The following is a 22,694-nucleotide window of genomic DNA, read 5'->3' as shown; positions in this document are numbered from 1 at the left end:
CCCTCAAAAAAAGTTGTCATTCACTTCCTTCTTAAATCTCTCCCCTCTCGCTTTAAACTTATGTACTCTTAATCTAGAATCATCAACATTGGGGAAAAAGGCAGTGAACATTCACTTTATCCATACTCCTCATGATTTTTATATTCCTCTATATAAGCCTCCTACACTCCAGAGAATAAATACCCAGCCTCTCCTTATATCTCAAGCCCTTCAATCCCAGCAAAATCCTTGTGACTATCCTCTGCACCTTTTCCAGCTTAATGACATTGTTGCTACAGCTGCAAGACCAAAACTGCACAGAATACTCCAACTGCAGTCTCACCAACTACTTGCATAGTTGTATGACAACGTCCCAACTTTGTACTGAATACAAATCAAACCAGTCCCCCTCCTCCACCATCTTCGCTCCCCTGGCACAACTTGTTCTCACCCTCAATACTTTCTTCTTTGACTCTCCACTCAGCTGTGGATCAACTCGGAAATAGCAATTCATACGTACGGCTACTCTTCGGAGACTACACCTCGGCCTTCAATACCATTATTCCCTCAGTGTTGGTCAAGAAGGCACAAACTCTAGACCTCTGTTCTCACCCCCTCCCCTCCCCACCTCCTGGACTGGATCCTTAACTTTCTCGTTGGAAGATCACAGTCAGTACGAATTTGAACCAATGTCTCCTCACTGATCGTCAACACAGGCACACCCCAAGGATGCATGCTGAGCCAATGCCATGCATAATTCCAATGCCATCTACAAATTTGCTATTGACATCAGAGTTGTAAGCACATTAACAAACAACAATGAGGAAGATAGATCAGCTCATTGAATGGTGTAACAACAACAATCTCATGCTCAATGTCAGCAAAACCAAGGAGATGATTGTGGACCAGGAGGAAGTCAGGGGAACATGACCCAGTCTTCATCAAGAGCTCAGTACTGGAGAGGGTCAAGAACTTCAAATTCCTGAGTGTCAACATCTCTGAGGTTCTGTCCTGGAGCCTCCACGTTGATGCAATCACAGAGAAGTCTCACCAGTGGCTATACTTTGTGAGGCGTCCAAAGAGATTTGGTATGTCACCAACGATTCTCATAAATTTCTACAGGCAAACTGTGGAGAGCATTCTAGCTGGTTGCATCACTGCCTGGTATGGAGGCGCCAACTCTAGGACAAGAATAAACTCCATAGGGTTGTTAACTCAGCCTGCGATGTCACAAGCATCAGACTTCACTCCATCGAGGACATCTTCATGAGGTGGTGTCTTAAAAAAAGCCACCTCTATCCTCAAAGACCCACACCACCCAGGCCATGTCCTATTCACTTTACTACCATTGGGGAGCTTAAAGATGAACACTCAGAGGCACAAGGACAGCTTCTTCCCCACAGCCATCAGATTCCTGAATAATTATAATCAAAGACACTGTCTTACTTTTTGACCACTATTATTGTTATTATTTTTATAGCAATCTTGTAAGATGGTTATAATATGTATATTTCCACTGTGACGCTGCCGCAAAAACATTGAATTTCATGACTTGTTCATGACAATAAATCCTGATTCCCACTTTCTCCAAGTCAAAGGAGTAGCCATGGTTACCCACATGGGTCCCAGTTATGCCTGCCTTTTTTTGGCTTTGAATGTCTGCAACATGGAGAATCCACGCTGCAAGTCTACACAGGCAAGGCTCCTCAACTCTCCCTCTTCTATATTGACCACTACATTGGTGCTGCCTTGTGCATGCATGATAAGCTTGTTAACTTTATTCACTTTGCTGCTAACTTTTGTCCCAACCTCAAAGTCACTTGGTTCATCTCTGGCAACATTCTCCCCTCTCTTGATCTCTCAGTCTCCATCTCAGGATGCAAACTTTCTACAGACATTTTTTACAAACCTACGAACTCTCACAAGTACACTTGTTTACACCCAGCCCCCTGTAAGGATTTGATTCCTTTCTCTCATTTCCTCCATCTCCATCACATCCACTCCCAAGATGAGTTCTTCCAGTTTACATTGCCTGCGATGTCTTCCTTCCTCAAACACCATGGCGTCCTCTATATTGGCTCAGCCCTTACTCGCATCTCCTCCATTTCCTGCATATCTGCTCTAGGCCCCTCAGCCCCTTGATGCAACAAAAAGGATTCCCTTTTCTTCATCTACTACCCCACCAAGCTCTGCGTCCAATATATTATCCTACACAATTTCCATCACCTACAACATGATATCCCACCACCAGACATCTTCCCCTCTCTGCCTTCCATAGGACCTCTCTCTCCATGACTCTCTTGTCCACTTATCCCTTCTCACTAATTGTCCCCTTGGCAACTTTCCCTGTGATTGTAGGATATGCCATACTTGCATCCACACCGCCTCCCTCACCACAAACAGTCTTTTCAAGTGAGACAACATTTCACTTGTGAATCTGCAGCAGTTATCTACTGCATCTGGAGCTCCCATTGTGGCCTTCTCTTCATAGGAGAGACTGAACAGAGACTGGGAGATAGCTTCACTGAGTGCCTTCACTCTGTCTGCATCAATGGCAGGGATTTCCCAGTGGTCAACCATTTCAATTCTGCAACCCACTCCCACACCGACGTGTCTGTCTATGGCCATCCGTAAATTGGAGGAGCAATATCAAATATTCCATCTGGATACTCTCCAACCAGGTGGCATTAACATCGACTTCTCTGGTTTCTGCTAGACCACTTCCCATTCTCATTCTTCCCCATCCCTGTCTTCTTTCCTACAGCTCTCCACCTCTTGTCTCTCCATTCACAGTCCACCATTGTCCGCCTGTTTTCTGTTTTGCCCTTCCTCTCTTATCCACTCTGATTTCCTGCCTGTTGGCTTGTGCTCCTCCCCTGACCCTCTTCTGCACTATTATATTCAGGTACCTGCCTACATTTTGCTCATACCTTGATGAAGGGCTCAGGCCCGAAACATTGTTAATGTATCTTTATCTTTGCTCTATAAAGTACGCTGTTTGACCTGCTAAGTTTTTCTAGCATTTCGTTTTTACTTCAATCAAAGCGCCTGCATACTTTAGTATTTTACTCTTTTGTACTGAATACCCGTCCAATAAAGACACGAATGGCAAATGCCTTCTTCAGTGCCCCAGCTGGAGTTTCCACTTTCAGAGAACCATGCAACTGTATTCCTTGGTCTCTCTCTTTTACATCACTCTTCTGGCTTTACCATCTACTGTACAAATCCTGCCCTGTTTTGACCTCCCATAGTGCAACACTCCACATTTATAAGTTAAATTCCATTTGCCATTCCTTGGCCCTCCTTCCCACTCATCCTGTTGTAAACAGATACCCTTCTTCATTGTCCACTATACCACAAGTTTTGGTGTTATCTGCAAATGTACTAATCATGTCAACTATAATGACATCCAAAATAACAGTGAGCTCAGCAAAGATCCCCGCAGCGCCCCACTGGTCACTGCGTACAATGAGAAAGCATCTCTCCACTACTACCCTCTGATTCTTTCCACTATGCCAATTTTGAATTCAACTAGCCCAGCTCATCTTAGATCTCAAGCCTGCATTGCAAGATCTTACCAAAGTCCTTATGAAAACCCACATCAACAATGCCCACCACCCTCCATTCATCAATATTTCTGGTTACTTTTTTAAAAAAAACCCTCAGATTTGTGAAACATGATTTCCCATGCACAAAGCCATGCTCACTTCCTCTAATCAGTCAAGTGAATAGATCCTGTTCCCCAGAATCCCTTCCAGCAGTACTGATGTCAAGCTCACTGGTCAATAGTTCCTGAGTTTGCCTCCACAGATCTGATTAAATAACAGTACAGCATTAGGTATCCTCGAGTCATCTTGAACTTCAACTGTGACCAAAGATGATGCACTCATCTCTGCAATGGCCTCACCAAGGTTCCCCAAAAGTCTGAGAATGCTCTTGGTAAGGACTTGGGGATTTTTGCATCTTAATATGTTCCAAGGCTCTTCATTTAAAATGCCACCCATCTCTTGTGGGGTGCTAATCGTTAATTGGCATTCTCTCCCTGGCATCCTTTTATTCTTAGAATCTCATGGGATTTTCATTTATCCTACCTGCCAGATCCATCTCGTGTCCTCCTTTTGCCCTTCTGATTTCCTTCTCAAGTCCACTACTATATATCTTACACTCACTGAACAATTTGTGTGATATGGAAGCTTAAACTTGAATTTTTCCTCTTCTTTTTCCAAACCATGGCCTTAATATTTCCTTCATCCTGGACTCCCTAAATTTGCTGGTCTTGCTCTTCACCCTAACATGAACATGATGTCATTGATCACTTACTATCTCATTTTTAAATGAATAATAAAGATACTTGTGCATTATACCCAAATAGAAGTATAGACCATAAGAAAAATAAAAGCAGAAAAGGTCACCCAGTCACCTTGACGAGTATTCTTTCTGCAAGACTTTGGCTAAAAATTACTGTAGTACATTAAAATAGTGCTTTGGGTTATCCTAACAATGTTTGTGAACTTCTTTTGGAAGGTTCAATGAGCAGCATTGTTGGGTTTACCTGTGTAACTCAGTAAAATTCATTGTAGTCTTACTCCATTACACCATTAGAAGTTCTCGCAGCTGCATTTGGCTCAGCAGTTACAATATCAACTGCCAGCTTTTAAAAGAACCTATCACAACACGAGTAGCAATTTTCAGCTTTGAGAGTGTTGCTACCAAAAAGATACTGCAGTAATTGTTGGGAAATGAGAAAGTGCTCCCTGAATGAGACACACGAAACTGACAGAATGAGCATGCAGGAGGGATGTACTAAGTGAAAGGAGGGCCAGGACAACCTCTGAAGTGACAGCTGGGAGCTCCTGGCAAGAGGTTACCAGGGAGATCTTTGGGAGTGCCAGAACTTTGAGGAAACCTGCGATACAGGCAATCCACAAGGTCATTCACCATTCACAACTGCGAACAATGAACCTGAAGTGGAGCAGAGATAAACAAGGACAACTTGGTAAGATTGTGAGATTGGGGAGTTGTGACCTGGCCCTCCACATCAAAAAAAGTCCAGGCATATACAAGAGGTTGTGTGGGGCTGTGTATCTAAGGTTATTGGAGGCCATACTTCTCTGAGAGGACAAAAATGCAATTTTCAAGTGTTGGCCCTTTAAATACCACAGGTTCAGGAAAAGTTTGTAAAATGTAGCTGTCCTGTGATTAAATCAAACTTTCATTTTTCAGTTCAGTCAGTTTGGAAAAAAAAAATCACACTAGAGAATTTTGAGCACTGCATTATTGTTGATGTCATCTGAGAAAGTTTTACATCAAGATCAAGGTTCAAGAGTAAAAATTCCACAAAAAAATACAGGAGTTAGGTTTCTCACTGGTACAATATTGCTCCAATCTCATCAAAGTCACTTTTCAACTGAACAGAACTGTTTATTTTTGGAGTTATGTGGAGGAATTTTTAAGCCTGAGATTTTAAATTTAAAAAAAAATCAACCCATCTGTCTTTTTTGAAAATAATGACATATTATTTCTAATTTGTCATTGTGAAAAGAAACAAGATCAGTAAAACTGCCTCAAAACCATCCTTCATTTAATTTGGGATGCTATAAATTTTTGATGCAAAATGACAGAGATTTGAAATTTTTACTAAAATATAGTTTAAGAGTTTGGAGTTAAACATCAATGAAATGACTTCCACTTTGAATATGCTTGTTTATTGGTTTTCCCTCAAAAAATATTTAGATATTGCTCACCTTAAGAGTTAATGTTTATTGCAGTGTGGTCTGCAGCTGTTTTCAATACCAAGAGGAAAATTCTCTGAATAGAACTGCTACTGCCTGATTCTTAGAACTACCCAAGTGAATGATTTCCAACCTACTTCCCACTTTTCCATGCCAAGATGTTTTAAACAAATCCACCCTTTGTGAATAACTTCCTTGATTAACTGAAACTTATCCTTATGGATACAAATAAAACATGTTATCCTTGCAATCCCGTTGTGCTTATTTTTTCAACTCTAAAAATAGAAGTTAAAAAAAGAAACATTATTTCTCTATACTTAATGTACGTATTAGATTCCTGCCATTCATTTTGTTTCAGAAATTATAAATGTATGCACTTGAAACAATGAGATTATCCTAAAATAAGAAGCACAAAAGGGGATTATATAATGTAATACTATTTTGATAAAATTGCAGGCAAAAAATATTATTTAAGTCTGAATTATCATTTTATTGATTAGTTTTAACAGTTATTTTAATACTAAAGCCAAAACAATGACTAAGAGTTAAATAATGAATCCAGAAGTTAATGTGCAGGTAACTTACAAGTCAAATATTTCACTGTAGATTTTACAGACTGGTAGGAACAGAGATTTGCTCGTTGGCTTCATTTTGAGTTCGCTACTTGCATCAATGCAAGTTAAGTCATTATTTGCAATTATGTTGGTAAAAAATGAAATAAGATTAAGTTCTGATTTAAAAATATGCCTTCATCAGAAGCAGACTTATGCTGCACCCTGCTGGAGAGCTGCATCATTTCTGCGGATAATTAACATTGTTCGACAAGCCATAACGTGCAAAACAGATGCAAGTCCAATTCTACCTTAAATTCAACAGATTCTTTATGGTTCAGCAATATATGCACCCGAGGAAAATTTTGCTCTCACTCTATGAAGGGGGTTAAGATGACAGTTGGGCAAAACAGTCAAAGGTTTAAACACAACACATGTAGAGTTTTAAATGTATCTTTGTGGAAATGACTGAGGGGAAATTATATTGATACAGTTATACCCTGTTTTACGAATATTCACTTTACGGAAATTTGCTTTTTACAAAGAAACCTGTGTTCGCTTTTACCAAAGGTTTTTCGCTTTTATGGAAAAGCAGCAGCTGGTCGGCAGAGCTGTCTAACTTTGCTGTCTTCCCAATTCTGGGAGGTGAACCTACACTGTACTTACATTATTTCTATTTTATATAGGCTGTGTATTTATCTTATAATTCCTGCTTTTTCTATATGTTAGAATTGTTTTAGGTTTTATATGTTTTTAGTTATGATTTAGTGGGTTATTTTTGGGGTCTGGGAACACTCAGTATTTTTTCCCCATAGAAATCAATGGTAATCGCTTCTTTGCTTTATGCTTACAAAAGGTTCAGTAGGAATGCTCTAATTTCATGAAGCAGGGTATACCTGTATTTTCACTGAGAAAAAAATGTGACAAACATAGAGAGAGATAGATAGCCGAGCACTGTTTAAAATGGATACATCAGAGACTAGGCTCACAAAATGAACCAGGGAGGAACTAGCACATGCTACCCATCAATTTTGAAATCTCTTCGCCTACAGAATGGTACTGGAGAATTATAAATATGCTAACTTTGGCCAGTCTATCTAACAACATTGGTGGGCAAATTATCAGAAGTTCTGAACTACAGCATACACCATTAATATGGATGGAGTACAAGTTCATCGAGGCCTGTCAATGTGGACATATTGATGGAAAACTATATATGCCTGACTTCCTCAATTTTTTGCAATCAGGGATTATGACAGAAGCATTTGTTGAGGTAGACATGACAGATTGATAAATGACAAAAAATTCAATAAAAGGCAAAGCAGTTTTAAAAATTTCCGGGGGAAGGCAAGACATAATAGTGAACGAGCCTTTTAGTGTTTGTATATGGAAATTCTGCAGTGTCCAGTACCAAGCTCCTTGCTTTTTGCAAAATTTTAATCTTGCATTTAAACATAGAGATGCAAATAGAGAATCTTGCTGATAGTATCAAAATTTGGCAGTTAGGAAAACGGTTTTAGGCTGGAAAATTTTATCAATGGATTGGTTAAGTGAACACTGAAATGATAAACAGAATCCACTCCGTAAAGGTGTGAGATTATGATTTCAGAGATAAAGGCACGTGAATACCCAACATACAGCAAGGCTCTAAGCAGCACAAAGGAGCACAAGAATTTTGGAATATGTGCCCAAAGATCACTAAAGACATTGGAAATTGAGAAGATGTAAATATTATTACCTTTAGAACATAAGAATTAGGAGCATGAGTAGGCCATCTAACCCATCAAGCCTGTTCGGCCATTCAATGACATCATGGTTGATCTAATGATAGGCTCATCTCCACCTACCTGTCTTTCCCCATATCCCTCAATTCCCCTACTATGTAAAAATTTATCTCTTTTTCTTCTTTGGCTTGGCTTCGCGGACGAAGATTTATGGAGGGGGTAAAAAGTCCACGTCAGCTGCAGGCTCGTTTGTGGCTGACAAGTCCGATGCGGGACAGGCAGACACGATTGCAGCGGTTGCAGGGGAAAATTGGTTGGTTGGGGTTGGGTGTTGGGTTTTTCCTCCTTTGCCTTTTGTCAGTGAGGTAGGCTCTGCGGTCTTCTTCAAAGGAGGTTGCTGCCCGCCAAACTGTGAGGCGCCAAGATGCACGGTTTGAGGCGATATCAGCCCACTGGCGGTGGTCAATGTGGCAGGCACCAAGAGATTTCTTTAGGCAGTCCTTGTACCTTTTCTTTGGTGCACCTCTGTCACGGTGGCCAGTAGAGAGCTCGCCATATAACACGATCTTGGGAAGGCGATGGTCCTCCATTCTGGAGACGTGACCCATCCAGCGCAGCTGGATCTTCAGCAGCGTGGACTCGATGCTGTCGACCTCTGCCATCTCGAGTACTTCGACGTTAGGGATGTAAGCGCTCCAATGGATGTTGAGGATGGAGCGGAGACAACGCTGGTGGAAGCGTTCTAGGAGCCGTAGGTGGTACCGGTAGAGGACCCATGATTCGGAGCCGAACAGGAGTGTGGGTATGACAACGGCTCTGTATACGCTTATCTTTGTGAGGTTTTTCAGTTGGTTGTTTTTCCAGACTCTTTTGTGTAGTCTTCCAAAGGCGCTATTTGCCTTGGCGAGTCTGTTGTCTATCTCATTGTCGATCCTTGCATCTGATGAAATGGTGCAGCCGAGATAGGTAAACTGGTTGACCGTTTTGAGTTTTGTGTGCCCGATGGAGATGTGGGGGGGCTGGTAATCATTATCTAACCTTGTCTTAAATACATTTACTGAGGTAGCCTCCACTGCTTCAACGGGCCACGAATTTCACAGATTCGCCACTGAAATATGAAAGTTCCAGGGAAGGTAAAATGGAGATCAATGAAGAGGTTGTCAAAACTGGTAAATTATGATTATGGGGAGAGACTCACTCATCTAGGATTAGTCTGCAGACTGACAAGAAATTTAATTAAGGTATATAAATTATGAAGACACTGATCAGGGCAAGCAGAAAGGACTAGTTTCCCTTGACAGAGAGGTTAATCATTTATTGAAAAAAACTCTGCCTTATGAAGTTATTTTTGCTTTTGGAGTTGAGTCTGAAACTCACTAACTGAAAGCGTATTTCATCTATGCCTTTATTCTGAATCTTAAACATCTTTCAGCTCAGTAGTCTCCAACCAGATGGAATCAATATCAATTTCTCCAATTTCCATCAACTCCTTCCCTTGATCTCTTTCTCTCATCCCTCTATCTCCATTCTTGAAGCTCCCCACCCCATTTTTCTATCAGAGAGCTCTTTATTAACCTTTTGCCCTCTCTCCCATCACTTCTCAGCTTCTTTCTCTTCTACTCTTTCAGGTGCATCCACCTATTACTTCCTATCTGTTAGCCTGTGTTCCTCACCCACTGACCATTTTATTTAGGTGTCTGTCTGATTTTTGCTACTCCTGAAGAAAGGCTCAGGTCCAAATCAAGTCTATTGTCATCTGATTGTACAAGTACAAACAGCGTTCTCGGTCCTTGGTGCAAAACATGCGGACACACAAGCAGACATAACACACATTCAAACAATACTTAAGCAAAACAAGTATTTTATCGATACAAATAAATATTGTTTGCACATATAAGTCTTGAATGGTTAGTGTGAGCAGTTTCTTTGTTCGTTCAGCATTCTTACTGCCCATGGGAAGAAGCTGATCCTCAGCCTGGTGGTGCTAGCTCTGATACTCCTGTATCTCTTCCCCGATGGGAGCAACTATCTTTTACTTCCTATGTATGGTGCATGACCTGCTGAGTTTCTCTAGTTCTTATGTACCACAGTAGACCTCAGCATCTGAGATTTTATTGTTTACCTCACATTTTGTATTGCTTCTATTTTAAAATGAGCCAATAAAGGTATTTTAATTGACTCCAAAAATCAGTTATTACAGGTCTTAAAACTGTTCTCAAAATATTTAAGTGCAGTAGCTCTCAACTATAAGAACTTGGTAAATCAGATGGTGTGTTCCTGTGCTTTTCTTTTCTCCTTATAGATTGCCACCCATCACATTAGATTTTCCCTAAAAGGGTGAAATTATTGTGGAACTTCTGAGCACAATAGTCTTTCTTTCTTTGGCTTGGCGGACGAAGATTTATGGAGGGGTAATGTCCACGTCAGCTGCAGGCTCGTTTGTGGCTGACAAGTCCGATGCGGGACAGGCAGACACGGTTGCAGCGGTTGCAAGGGAAAATTGGTTGGTTGGGGTTGGGTGTTGGGTTTTTCCTCCTTTGTCTTTTGTCAGTGAGGTGGGCTCTGCGGTCTTCTTCAAAGGAGGTTGCTGCCCGCCGAACTGTGAGGCACCAAGATGCACGGTTTGAAGCGATATCAGCCCACTGGCGGTGGTCAATGTGGCAGGCACCAAGAGATTTCTTTAGGCAGTCCTTGTACCTCTTCTTTGGTGCACCTCTGTCACAATAGTACTATAGAGCAAAAGGACATCTCCTTAATATTAGAAAATTGCTTTTAAATTGGGTTTAGTAGGAGGCTAGGTGTAATGTGAGTTTCTAAGCCCAGACCTCATGAGACTCTGTAAACTCTACAGTGCAATTACAGACAGAAAGCCAAAGGTTAATCATCCTACCTAATTCCAAAATTTTAAACTTTGCAAATACAGTACGTTTCCCCTCATCTAAGGCTCTGCATACCAAAATGATCCAAATACCAATTTTTTTTGTGGCGCCAACATGACGACAAGTTGAAAAAAATTTATCGCCCAACTTGCCCACATGGGGCTCTGACGCTCTGTTGGCACCATTTTGATAACAAAAGAGCTCTCGTGTACTGTACAAAGATATAGTTGCAAATGGCAAAAAGGTCTGCAGATAGCACTATGGAGGTTAGTGAAAAGAAAAAGAGGAAGCATTTATGTTTGTCTCAAAGTCAAGCTGTTGGTGAAATTGGACAGCGGTGTAAGTTGTTCATTCACTGACTGATGGTGATTATAGCTGAAATTGTTCTGCATCAAGGTGAACGTGATGAAGATGACTTAGTCAACTCTGCAGAAAAAAGTGCCTATAGACGACATGGTGAAAATGTGTGATGGGACATATTGAAGGACTGGAGCAGTGTGCATTCATATCAGAACAAGAAATCATGCCAGGTTCTAAAATCAAAGAGACTTCCAAGACAAAAACCATTGTTAAAGAGATAACACTGGAGGAAACATTTGAAAACCCATCAAGGAGAATTTCTAGTGTTTGGTGTTGCATTTATCTTATTTTGTAAGCAGAAATCAAGTTGATTTTTGGTGCATAATAAGCATTATTTCATGCTCGAAAAGTCTGGGTTTTTTTGCTGTTGTTTAACTGCTGACACACGTATTCTGCTACTGCTACTGAGCTGCTTGAAGCCATTGTTCCGATAATGAAAAAATGCATTAACTGAAAAGCGACCGGTCCCAAACGTTTTGGATACAGGGAAATGTATTGTACAGTAACAGGATGTTACACTATTTTGTTTTACCTTGTGAAACACAAGAGTTAAAATTAAGTTATGGACTGACCTTCATAGAACATGCATGGTGACACGTTACACATGCACAGTGGGAAAACATACAAATATTACATAGAATATTTAGTCTTGAAAACAATGGTGGGCCAAAATCAAAAACACATGTGGATTAATGATCTGACAAGCTTTGCTAAAAATGTAAATGCATCATAATATACACAAGCTAAAATTAAAAAAAATGTTGACAACCTAATGGCATTTTTTTTAAATTAGGTTTTAGTGCTGATCACCTGCATTTGTTATTCCTATTTCAGCCAGAATTTGACAGCATTCATAAATACCAAATCTATATTTCTCTTTTGAGGGACCAACTCGCCAAAAAATTATACAAGGTTATACTTTCCATTTCCTTTAGCACATGATATATTCAATATAATCTTCTATACCAATCTCCACAGGTTCTCAGAAGGGTTGATACTGTTTGAAACCTTTGCATAATCCTTTAAGGGGTTCATATATTTGCAATTTTCTAGATTTTAACACTAACATCTCCAAAGAGGCCTCCCTGTAGCTTTTAGAAATTGACATAAAAGTTTTTAAAAAATCAACAATGCAATGATCAATTAAATAAAGCAATATGGATGTAGAGGCAGGGCTTAGGAATAAGCTTGTTTGTTATATTCCATAATCTTAACCCAGTTCACTGTGTTAAGTTACAAGGAAAAATGTTTTCAAGTTTTAGTTGTATTCCCTTGAATTTAGAAATATAGGCAGTGGTCTGATCATCATTTCCAAAATGAGGTTGATAGGGAAAAACTATTCCTGATGTCAAGAATCATGCAAAGAGTGAATCAAGATCAGAACTCTCTTCTATAAATGATAACTGATGCATAGTTAAATAATTTTTTATTCATTGAAAATATTAAGAAATAAAAGCTAAAGACTAGCATGTGGATCATCCACACTTAAAGGTCAGATTTATTCAAAGCATTCAACGAGCAAATCATGCTTCTGAGAAGCCACATGATAAACTGCCTACAATGTGTTATTGGGGTGTTCATTAAGAGAGAAACTGAAAATGTCTTGCATAGGGATTCTCCACCACAATATGACATAGCTTAGTTTTATATGGGGAAGGCAATTCTTGCTGCAAATCTACCAGTTTTTACTGAATCATCCAATTTTTTTTATGATGTGCACTAACCTCCAGCTTCTTTTCCAGTGATTCAATTCGATCCTTCTTGCTGGCCAGATTGGCACGGGTGTATCTGTTCTGCCCAGGCAGATATAGCACCTGACTGTAACATTCCTCCCACACCTGATTATATGCATCAAGGGGAAGGTCTCCATGACCCATGCCATGTTTTACAACTTCCATCTCCTGTGCCAACAAATCACCTGCCTGTGGAAAAGAAAAAATTATAAGTTGGACAGAGATAGAACTGACTTAAAAACTAAAAATCTTACCAATTCCTTTAGAAAATTAAAGTAGCTTTTATTTCAAGCCATTCCAATTTTTTCTGCTGTTTCTTGACACTATTCATCATACTATAAGTAATAATTTACAAATTTATATTGATCAAAAATGCAGAAAATGTTAAAACAGAAAATGCTGGAAACACTCAGCATTTGTTGAAAGAGAAAGGCTGATATCAGGTGTTCAGAACCCTTCACCAAAACAGGAAAGGACAAAAAAAAACTAGTTTTAGATAGCAAAAAAGTGGGGAGGGTTGGGGGGCGGGGGGAGAAAGAAGAAGACAGAGGTAAATGAATTAAACAAAGAAAATAACTTTGAAAAGGTAAGCTCAGAGCTAAATGGGAGTTAAGATTTTAAAAAACCTTGTAATCTCTTGCTAACAGGAAGGTCCAAATACAGAAAATAATATTGAGACAAAACAATGACTAGTTCTGATATAAACAGAAGGAAAGAGTGAATTATCTAAAGTTGGTGAATTCGACAAATGGAAGAGGAGGGTCTCTTGCTAAAGGTTGAGTTTTAAAAGTGCAGAAAGCCACAGATAGTATGGTCACAGTGGGAATGAGATGCTAAATTAAGATGGCCAGAAGCTTGGGATCAACTCTGCGTACTGTTCTTAACCGTCAAATTAGGTCACCTAGTCTCACCCTATCCAATATATTCCCTTTGTCTATAACCTTCTGCGCCACATAACATTAGCTACTGTAGTTTTTTCTCTTTCCTAGTTATTTTGAAGAGTTTCAACTTGTAAAATTAATTATTTCTTAATACAGATGCTGTGTGCTGAATATTTCCAGCATTTTTTACATTAGAAATATGCATTACTGTCTTCAATATTCCTTTTGTAGGTTACCAGGTAAAATTGGCAATCAGATTTGATAGGTAACTTCAATTTCTATGGTCACAAAGCAGATTGTAATCAAATTGTGACCAACTAGCCCCACTTATTCATTTTACTGTCTTGTCAAATACAGTAGCACATTATTGCAAACACATCACTGACATCTAGTGGCATGATTGCATATCATCAGTTAAATTGCAAACAAGTCTGCACTTGCCTACTATATTGATCTTGAAAGAAATGTCCTTAATTACCCAAAAGTGTTTTACTTACTTAGAATCAACATATCAAGAACTCAAGTCATGCACATAACTATTTTAATCCCTAAATTTACCACAAAATTGGAGATAGCCTGCTTCTAGCATTTTTAAATTCTGGATCACACATCCACAATCCACAGACATACAAACTCTATCTCCTTGATAATTGAAGCCCTCTTGGAACTTCCTCAACAGAAAATAGGGTTTCCATTTTCTTTTGTTTCACGTCTTCTCATATTTTGCCCACTCAATGGACATAATTGATTACACTCTACACGAAGAATTTAAATAATTAACGAACCCTTTTCATGTCTTCTTTGTTGATTTTTTCATATCTGTTGTGGTCCAGAAAAGCAATATGCTCAGCATTACTGGTGCTTGATCCTGCTCCTTTCCCTCTTTTATTAAACTGATCAACATATGGATGATGCAATGTATCATAATGAAGCATGACAATCATTTCTTTCTTCACCATCTCTTCAGCTTTCTGCATTTCAGTTAGAGGTGGCTCAACATTCAGAGGTCGCAAGATGGTTTCATTAACCTAAAATTAGAAGGGAATTTTGCTTTACACATCAATTCTATATTTTGAAAGAACATTTTCTCATTGTAACTAACACCACACTGAACCATGATATTACAAATTCTAATTATTAACTGCAATTCATTTACCCTTTATCATGCCACTTTGACAGCATAATGGTACTTTTCCTTCAGAGATGATGCACTATGTTTGTATGTACCTTTGTTTTCTCCCTGCATTTCATTTGTCATTATTAATTTTCTATTGCTGCTTCCTTACCTGCTTTATCTGGGGCAAAGTTTATTCTTGATCAGCAAAGCCATACAGCATAATTGGCAATCTTATCTGAGAAAATCTTTTATCAGATAGCTAAATTTTCAGCTATGTCAGACATTCATAAACACTGAAATATATTTGAAAACTTAAAAATTAACCGTACTATTGAACAATTATAGCGGAAATATAAAATCATAACACCTAAATGGTATAAAAACATTAAAAATAATTAGATACAGTTAAATACCTAAAGCATACCAGTCTCCCTTGCAGCTGTTCCTCCCTACTGAAATGAATCCCCCTGCACAAAATAACCTGGCACAGATAAAGCATTAAGGTTTCCCAGTTAGTCTAATTAACATGGTAGAAGCAAGCATCCGCATCGTCTGAAGACAACAGTGAGGCCATCAAGTGATCCAGTTTATCAATCTAGCCCTACCACAAAAAAATTTTATGGACTTGTGGCAGATCGTACCACTTAGTTCTCGAACCGTCATTGAGAGGTTCAGGCTCTCGCCAAGAGCCCTGCATGTGATGGGTTCGAAGCAGCGGACTGGTAGCGCAATGCTGGTCGCTTCTTTTTCTCTTTGAGTCGGCAGGTTGGCTCATGTTTTTGACCGTGGATAAAGACATTTGAACTGAACTGTTGAATTATTAAACTTAATGTTTGAACTGAATTGTTAAATAATTCAACTCAGTGTTTGTACATCTCACAAACAACTACAATGGTGACCCCGATGATCCAAAACAGCCTCTTTTGGATTGCAAACTGATGGAAGGAGACAATTCAGGTCTATAGAATGCAGTTTCACTCAAACTGCCCACCTTCTGGACATCACAAACGCAAATATGGTTTGAACTAGCCAAAGCCCAATTCCACATATGCCAGTTAAATGCCAACGCCACAAAGTACTACTACATGGTCAGTCCGCTGGACCAGGAAACAGCCGAGAGCATCATTGATTCCCTTCACCAACCACAAGCCAACAAGTACGAAGGGATCAAAATGCTCCTCAAGCATACATTTGGTTTTTCCCGCCGCATCAGGAAGGCAAAACTACTGAACATGGACGGCCTAGGCGACCGTAAACCATCCACACTCATCAACGAAATGCTCGCCCTGATGGATAGACACAAGACTTGCTTCCTCTTCGAATAGGTTTTCTTCCAGCAAATGCCTGAGGACATCCTCCTGCTCCTCTCGGATGACGACTTCACTAACCCCCGATGGCTGGCAGCCTGTACGGACATACTATGGCAAGCCAAACAGCTGGGGGAAGTAACCATCAACTGGGTCGCAGCTGTGCCTTATCAGGTGATACGGATGGTCCCAGCCTCCACGGAAAGGGTGTCAGCCTTGCATAGCACCAGTAAGGACAAGTGGAGCTACTACCACCAAATATGGGGCTCCGTGGGCCCACCAATGCCAACCACCCTGCATGTATCCGGGAAATGCCTCAACTGGCCGTTGGTAGAGGCAATGGTGGCTGGCCAAAAAGATGCTCTCCTCCACATCTGGGATTGTCATTTGGGGTGGCATTTTCTTGTTGACACAGGAGGGAGGTTAGTGTATTGCCCCCCCTTCCCCGAGTATTGATTTTCGTTCCAGAAAGAAGGGGCCTCCCCTGACTGCCGCCCATAGTAGCATCGTCAAGACATATGGGGTCCACACGATCCTGTTCAACTTCACCTCCTGCCATTTCAAGAGGACCTTTACCATCGCTGACTTCTCACAACCGCTGTTGAGTGCCAACTTCCTCCAGATGCACTCCCTGCAGGTCAATTTGAAAGGACAATGTCTTGTCAATTCCAAGGTATTTGAATCGATCGTGTTGCGCCATGCCAAATTAACTGCACCCCAACTCGACTTGGTGACCTTCTCCGATCACAAGTATGCCAAGGTCCTAGCTGATTTCCCAGACATCACAACTTCCTAGTTCACAACAGCTAGCCCCAAACATGGGGTGCAGCACCATATCCCCACCACTGGACCATCACTCCATGCATGCACACTGTCCCCCGACAAGCTCAACTGGCCAAAGACGACAGAGGAAATAGGCATAATGCCACTCAAACAGCACGTGGCATCCCCGCTTCACATAGCCCCCAAAACGCCTAGGGGCTCGAGACCCTGTAGAAACTACCATTGACTTAACAAGGTCACAATAGCTGACTAGTACCCTGTCCCTTACATCCAGGACTTCATGGCAAACCTGGATGATGCAAAGGTATTTTCCAAGATCTACGCAATTACCATTAGATTCCTGTCCACCCAGACGACATCTCTGAGACGACTCTCATCTCATTGGGCTCTTTGAGTTCCTGCGCATGTCTTTTGGCCTCAAGAACACTGCCCAAGCTTTCCAAAGACTTATGGTCATGGCAGGCCACAGGCTTGACTTTGTGTTCATCTACCCTGACGACATCCTCATCGCCAGCTGCTCTCGCCAGGAACACCACACACACACCTCCGACAGCTCTGCAGAGGCTTGACGAGCATGGCCTGGCGATCAACCTTGGCCTCACTTCTATCAACTTCCTCAGCCATAACATCAACTAGCATGCAGTGGTCCTGCTCCAAGGTCAAGGGCATTCACAAGTTTCCCAAACCCTCTTCTGTGAAGGGACTCCAAGAATTTGTCAGCCTGGTCAACTTCTATCACCGATTCATGCCAACAGCAGGCAGGATAATGCAACTACTTTTCAAGATCCTGGCCAACAAGCCAAAAGAGCTCATTTAGAACAGCGTGGCCACGAGTGCATTCGACAATGCCAAGGAAGTGTTGGAAAAGGCAACAATGCTGGTACATCCATGGGCCAACACACCAACTGCTCTCACAGTCAACACATCTGGCACAGCCATGGGTGGAGTGCTGGAGCAACTGATCAATGGTAGATGGCATTCCCTTGCCTTTTAAAGTTGTCACCTAAGACTCCCCAAGTAGAAATACAACGTTTTTGACCAGGTGCTCCTCATTCTCTACCTCGCCATCCAGCATTTCCGCTACTTTCTTGGGGGCAGGATTTCATGGATTTCATGGACCACAAACCACTCATGTTTGCCTTTACCAATGTGTCTGATCCTTGGTCAGCCCAACAGCAGTGCCAACTGACCTACTTCTTGGAATACTTGACTTCTGTCCAGCACATCGCAGGCAAGAGCAGCCAGGTCGCAGATGCATTATCTTAGGTGTCGACTACACAGCCATGGCAGTCACCCTGTGCGAGGATGAAGAGATGCTTACCAACTGCACTGCCATCTCAAACCTAAAGTTAGGGGACATGAGATTTGGGCCCGCTGACACCACACTCCTCTGCGATGTGCCTATGGGATAGTCAAGACCCATCATTCCTGCTGCCTGGTGAAACCAGATCTTCAGCATGGTTCACGGTCTAGCTCACCCTTCCTTTCAGGCAACAAAGGAACTTATTGCAGCCACGGTCATGTGGTATGGGTTGTGAAAACAGGTCCACAACTGGGCCTGAGCGTGAATTCCCTGTAAAACCTCCAAGATTCAGCGACATATCAAGGCACCTCTGCAGAACTTTGTTCCGATGTTTCGACCACATACATGTCGACATGTGGGACTGTTGCCCCCATCCAGAGGTGTCATCCACATTTTCACCAATGTGGACTGATTCAATAGATGGCCAGAGGCTGTCCCACTCTTGAACAACCCCCACTGTGACCTGTGTACGTATCGCCCACTGGATAGCCCATTTTGGTTTGTCGGCAGACATATCCTCCAATGGAGGTGCGCAGTTCACCTCTGGGTTGTGGTCAGCAATGGCCTGGCTGCTTGGCATTAAGCTGCACCAAATAATGGCCTACCACCCACAAGCAAACAGCATAGTAGAATGCTTTTACAAGCACATGAAGGCATCCCTCAAGGCATGGCTCACAGGCCCAGACTGGATGTACGAATTGCCGTGGGTCATGCTAGGCATACGCACTGCCAAAGAGGAGGACCTGGCAACTTCCTTGACCAAGCTGCTGTATAGCACCACACTTAGGGATCTAGGGGACTTCATCCTGGTAGCCCATGGATATCAAGAACTGCCCACAACCATACTGACATGTTTCCGTGAGAAGGTGGGCACGCTTTCTCCAGTCCCAACATCCTGACACGGTCTCACAGCCACGTACATCCCACCCAACCTCTAGGACTGCCAGTATGTTTTCCTTAGCTGAGATTCCCACTGTACACCTCTGCAAAAGACATATGAGGGGCCCTACAAAGTACTTTAAAATTACGCCATGACACGGTTTTCATCATCGACATGGGCGGCAGACTTGAGACTGTCTCTGTAAACCGTCTCAAGCCAGCACACTTCAACATTGACCCACCAGTGCAAGTGGCACATCCTGCAAAGGATGTTCACCATCATGACCAAACCGACCCTCAATCTACAACCTAACCAATTCCAATACTTCGGTCCTTCTGGGGGGGGGGCAGGGGGGCACGGAGGTCATGGGGTAGATCGCGCCACTTAGTTCTCCAACTATCATTCGAGAACTAGCAGCACAAGGCTGGGCGGCTTCTTTTTCTCTGAGTTGGCAGGCCAGCTGGCATTTTCAACCATGGATAAAGACATTTGAATTGAACTGTTGAATTATTTAAACTTGATGTTTGAACAAAATCGTTAAACAATTAAACTCAGTGTTTGTACAACTCACAAATGAAAACAGATACTGTTTTATAGTCACCTCAGAAGGTCTTGGAAAATTTCGTTGCACTGATTGGTGTCTCTTCTTTAACTCTCTCTCACGTTCAGCATCTTTCATTGCCTTAAAAGGAAATAATTTATAAAAAATTGAAAATGCTGACCCAAATTTGGCTTTAAAATACAAAATATACTTTACCTTTTCTTTTTAAAACATTTTTATTGAGTTTAACATATAAGCTTACATGGTATTTTTAAAAAACACATATAAATCATTTGTATCCATGTAAGCACACAAAAAAGATGAAACTAAGCCGAGAATTCCTTAATAGGAAACAATAATTTGAAAAAAATTTGTAAAACCAAGTTAAACCTGTTTACTGAGTTCAACCAAATTAAAAAAGTGAAAAAAGAAAAAAAAGGAAAAAAACCTAAAAACTACATCTAATTTACCCCTTCCCTTTAATTAAGGTTACTTTATATATTAAATAAAAAAAACATGGATGCAATGGTGACCCCCCCCAGAAATCAGACAGTGAATCTGCAGAGCACACGATAAATTCTTAACTCTTCCAATTATAATAAAGTTCTAAGAAAGGACCCCACAATTTTATAAATTGAAACTTTTTATCTTTAATATTAATAGGACATTATATCATATAGCCACTGTGTATGAGTAGGGGTTGACCGTTTTGAGTTTTGTGTGCCCGATGGAGATGTGGGGGGGCTGGTAGTCATGGTGGGGAGCTGGCTGATGGAGGACCTCAGTTTTCTTCAGGCTGACTTCCAGGCCAAACATTTTGGCAGTTTCCGCAAAGCAGGACGTCAAGCGCTGAAGAGCTGGCTCTGAATGGGCAACTAAAGCGGCATCGTCTGCAAAGAGTAGTTCACGGACAAGTTTCTCTTGTGTCTTGGTGTGAGCTTGCAGGCGCCTCAGATTGAAGAGACTGCCATCCGTGCGGTACCGGATGTAAACTATCTCGGCTGCACCATTTCATCAGATGCAAGGATCGACAATGAGATAGACAACAGACTCGCCAAGGCAAATAGCGCCTTTGGAAGACTACACAAAAGAGTCTGGAAAAACAACCAACTGAAAAACCTCACAAAGATAAACGTATACAGAGCCGTTGTCATACCCACACTCCTGTTCGGCTCCGAATCATGGGTCCTCTACCGGCATCACCTACGGCTCCTAGAACGCTTCCACCGGCGTTGTCTCCGCTCCATCCTCAACATCCATTGGAGCGCTTTCATCCCTAACGTCGAAGTACTCGAGATGGCAGAGGTCGACAGCATTGAGTCCACGTTGCTGAAGATCCAGCTGCGCTGGGTGGGTCACGTCTCCAGAATGGAGGACCATCGCCTTCCCAAGATCGTGTTATATGGCGAGCTCTCCACTGGCCACCGTGACAGAGGTGCACCAAAGAAAAGGTACAAGGACTGCCTAAAGAAATCTCTTGGTGCCTGCCACATTGACCACCGCCAGTGGGCTGATATCGCCTCAAACCGTGCATCTTGGCGCCTCACAGTTCGGCGGGCAGCAACCTCCTTTGAAGAAGACCGCAGAGCCCACCTCACTGACAAAAGGCAAAGGAGGAAAAACCCAACACCCAACCCCAACCAACCAATTTTCCCCTGCAGCTGCTGCAACCGTGTCTGCCTGTCCCGCATCGGACTTGTCAGCCACAAACGAGCCTGCAGCTGACGTGAACTTTTACCCCCTCCATAAATCTTCGTTCGCGAAGCCAAGCCAAAGAAAAGAAGAATGAGTAGGGGATAACTTGTCTTTCCAATTCAGTAGGATTGCTCATCCGGCTATCAACATGATAAAAGCTAAAACTTTTTCCTGAGATGCAGACATAGGTTTATCTGGGTCACAAGAAAAATCAAACAGAGCAATTAATGGACAAGGTTCTAAATTAATCTTAAGAATCGCTGATAAAATTTGGAAAATGTCTTTCCAGAATTTCTCTAAATTTGGGCACACCCAAAACGGACTGGAGAAGCTTCAAAAAGTTTACATTTTGTACATAGTGGATCAATATCTGCATAAAAATTAGATAATTTAAGTTTGGACATATGAATTCTGGGTACTATCTTAAATTGTAATCAACAATGTCTTGCACAAAATGAGGAATCATTAATCAAGCTGAGAGTAGAGAACCAATGTTTATCTAAAAATGCTATCAATGTAGTCAGTTTTCAGGTTATAAATTTACACATGAGTGAACTTTTACCCTCAAAAGGTGCTTTTGCATGTTATTCCAATCTTCTGTTTCAAATAGTGAAAAGATCAAGTCCAATATTTAGGAATTATAATTATGAAAAGTTAAAAAAATTAATGAAAGAAATTATTGGTATTATTCAAGAAGATTAAACTATTATTACTGGGTTGGTCACCTTATCTATTAAAATGATGGGTTATATTAATTCAATTAAAATGAACATTTTACCTACATTTCTGTGTCTCTTTCAAACATTACCAATTCTTATTCCCAAATTTTTTTTCAGTTCACTAGATTTAGTTATTTCTACCTACACACCATGTATGAACAAAGCCCATCTTCAAAAGACTACAAGGAATGGAGGATTATCACTTCCAGATTTTAGGTTTTACTATTGGGCAATTAGCATACTTAATTTACTTTTATTATTACATTTGGATAAGTGAGTGAATCACCCCTTCTGGGAAGAAATGGAACTGTAGTTCTCCAAAAAAAACTTCTATGTTTAAAATTTTAGGATCCTTTTAACCATTTTCCTTCTCTACATTGATAAATAATCTGGTAATACAAAATAAATTGAGAATTTAGGAAATTCTTTAGGCTTAATGGTGTTTTTCCTTGACTAGTCCTATTATAACCATCTTTTTCCAGCCATCCTTTCTGGACGCAGGTTTCAAGG

The 22,694-nt window shown here is 41.1% G+C and overlaps 1 protein-coding gene across 1 annotated transcript in view; it reads right to left on the bottom strand.

Moving 5' to 3' along the window:
* Positions 1-22,694, bottom strand: part of cdc5l (CDC5 cell division cycle 5-like (S. pombe)) — a 77,143-nt gene that overhangs the window by 7,955 nt on the left and 46,494 nt on the right. Inside the window, exons 12-14 of the mRNA XM_069886691.1 lie at positions 19,831-19,911; positions 14,625-14,867; positions 12,950-13,147 (exon numbers count right to left, since the gene is read on the bottom strand). Coding sequence (XP_069742792.1) covers positions 12,950-13,147; positions 14,625-14,867; positions 19,831-19,911 — 522 coding nt within the window. The remainder of the gene's footprint in view (positions 1-12,949; positions 13,148-14,624; positions 14,868-19,830; positions 19,912-22,694) is intronic.

The sequence above is a fragment of the Narcine bancroftii genome, chromosome 6 (genome assembly GCF_036971445.1).
Source record: "Narcine bancroftii isolate sNarBan1 chromosome 6, sNarBan1.hap1, whole genome shotgun sequence".
Taxonomy (NCBI): Eukaryota; Metazoa; Chordata; class Chondrichthyes; order Torpediniformes; family Narcinidae; genus Narcine; species Narcine bancroftii.
This window is presented reverse-complemented; position numbering and strand designations above follow the sequence as displayed.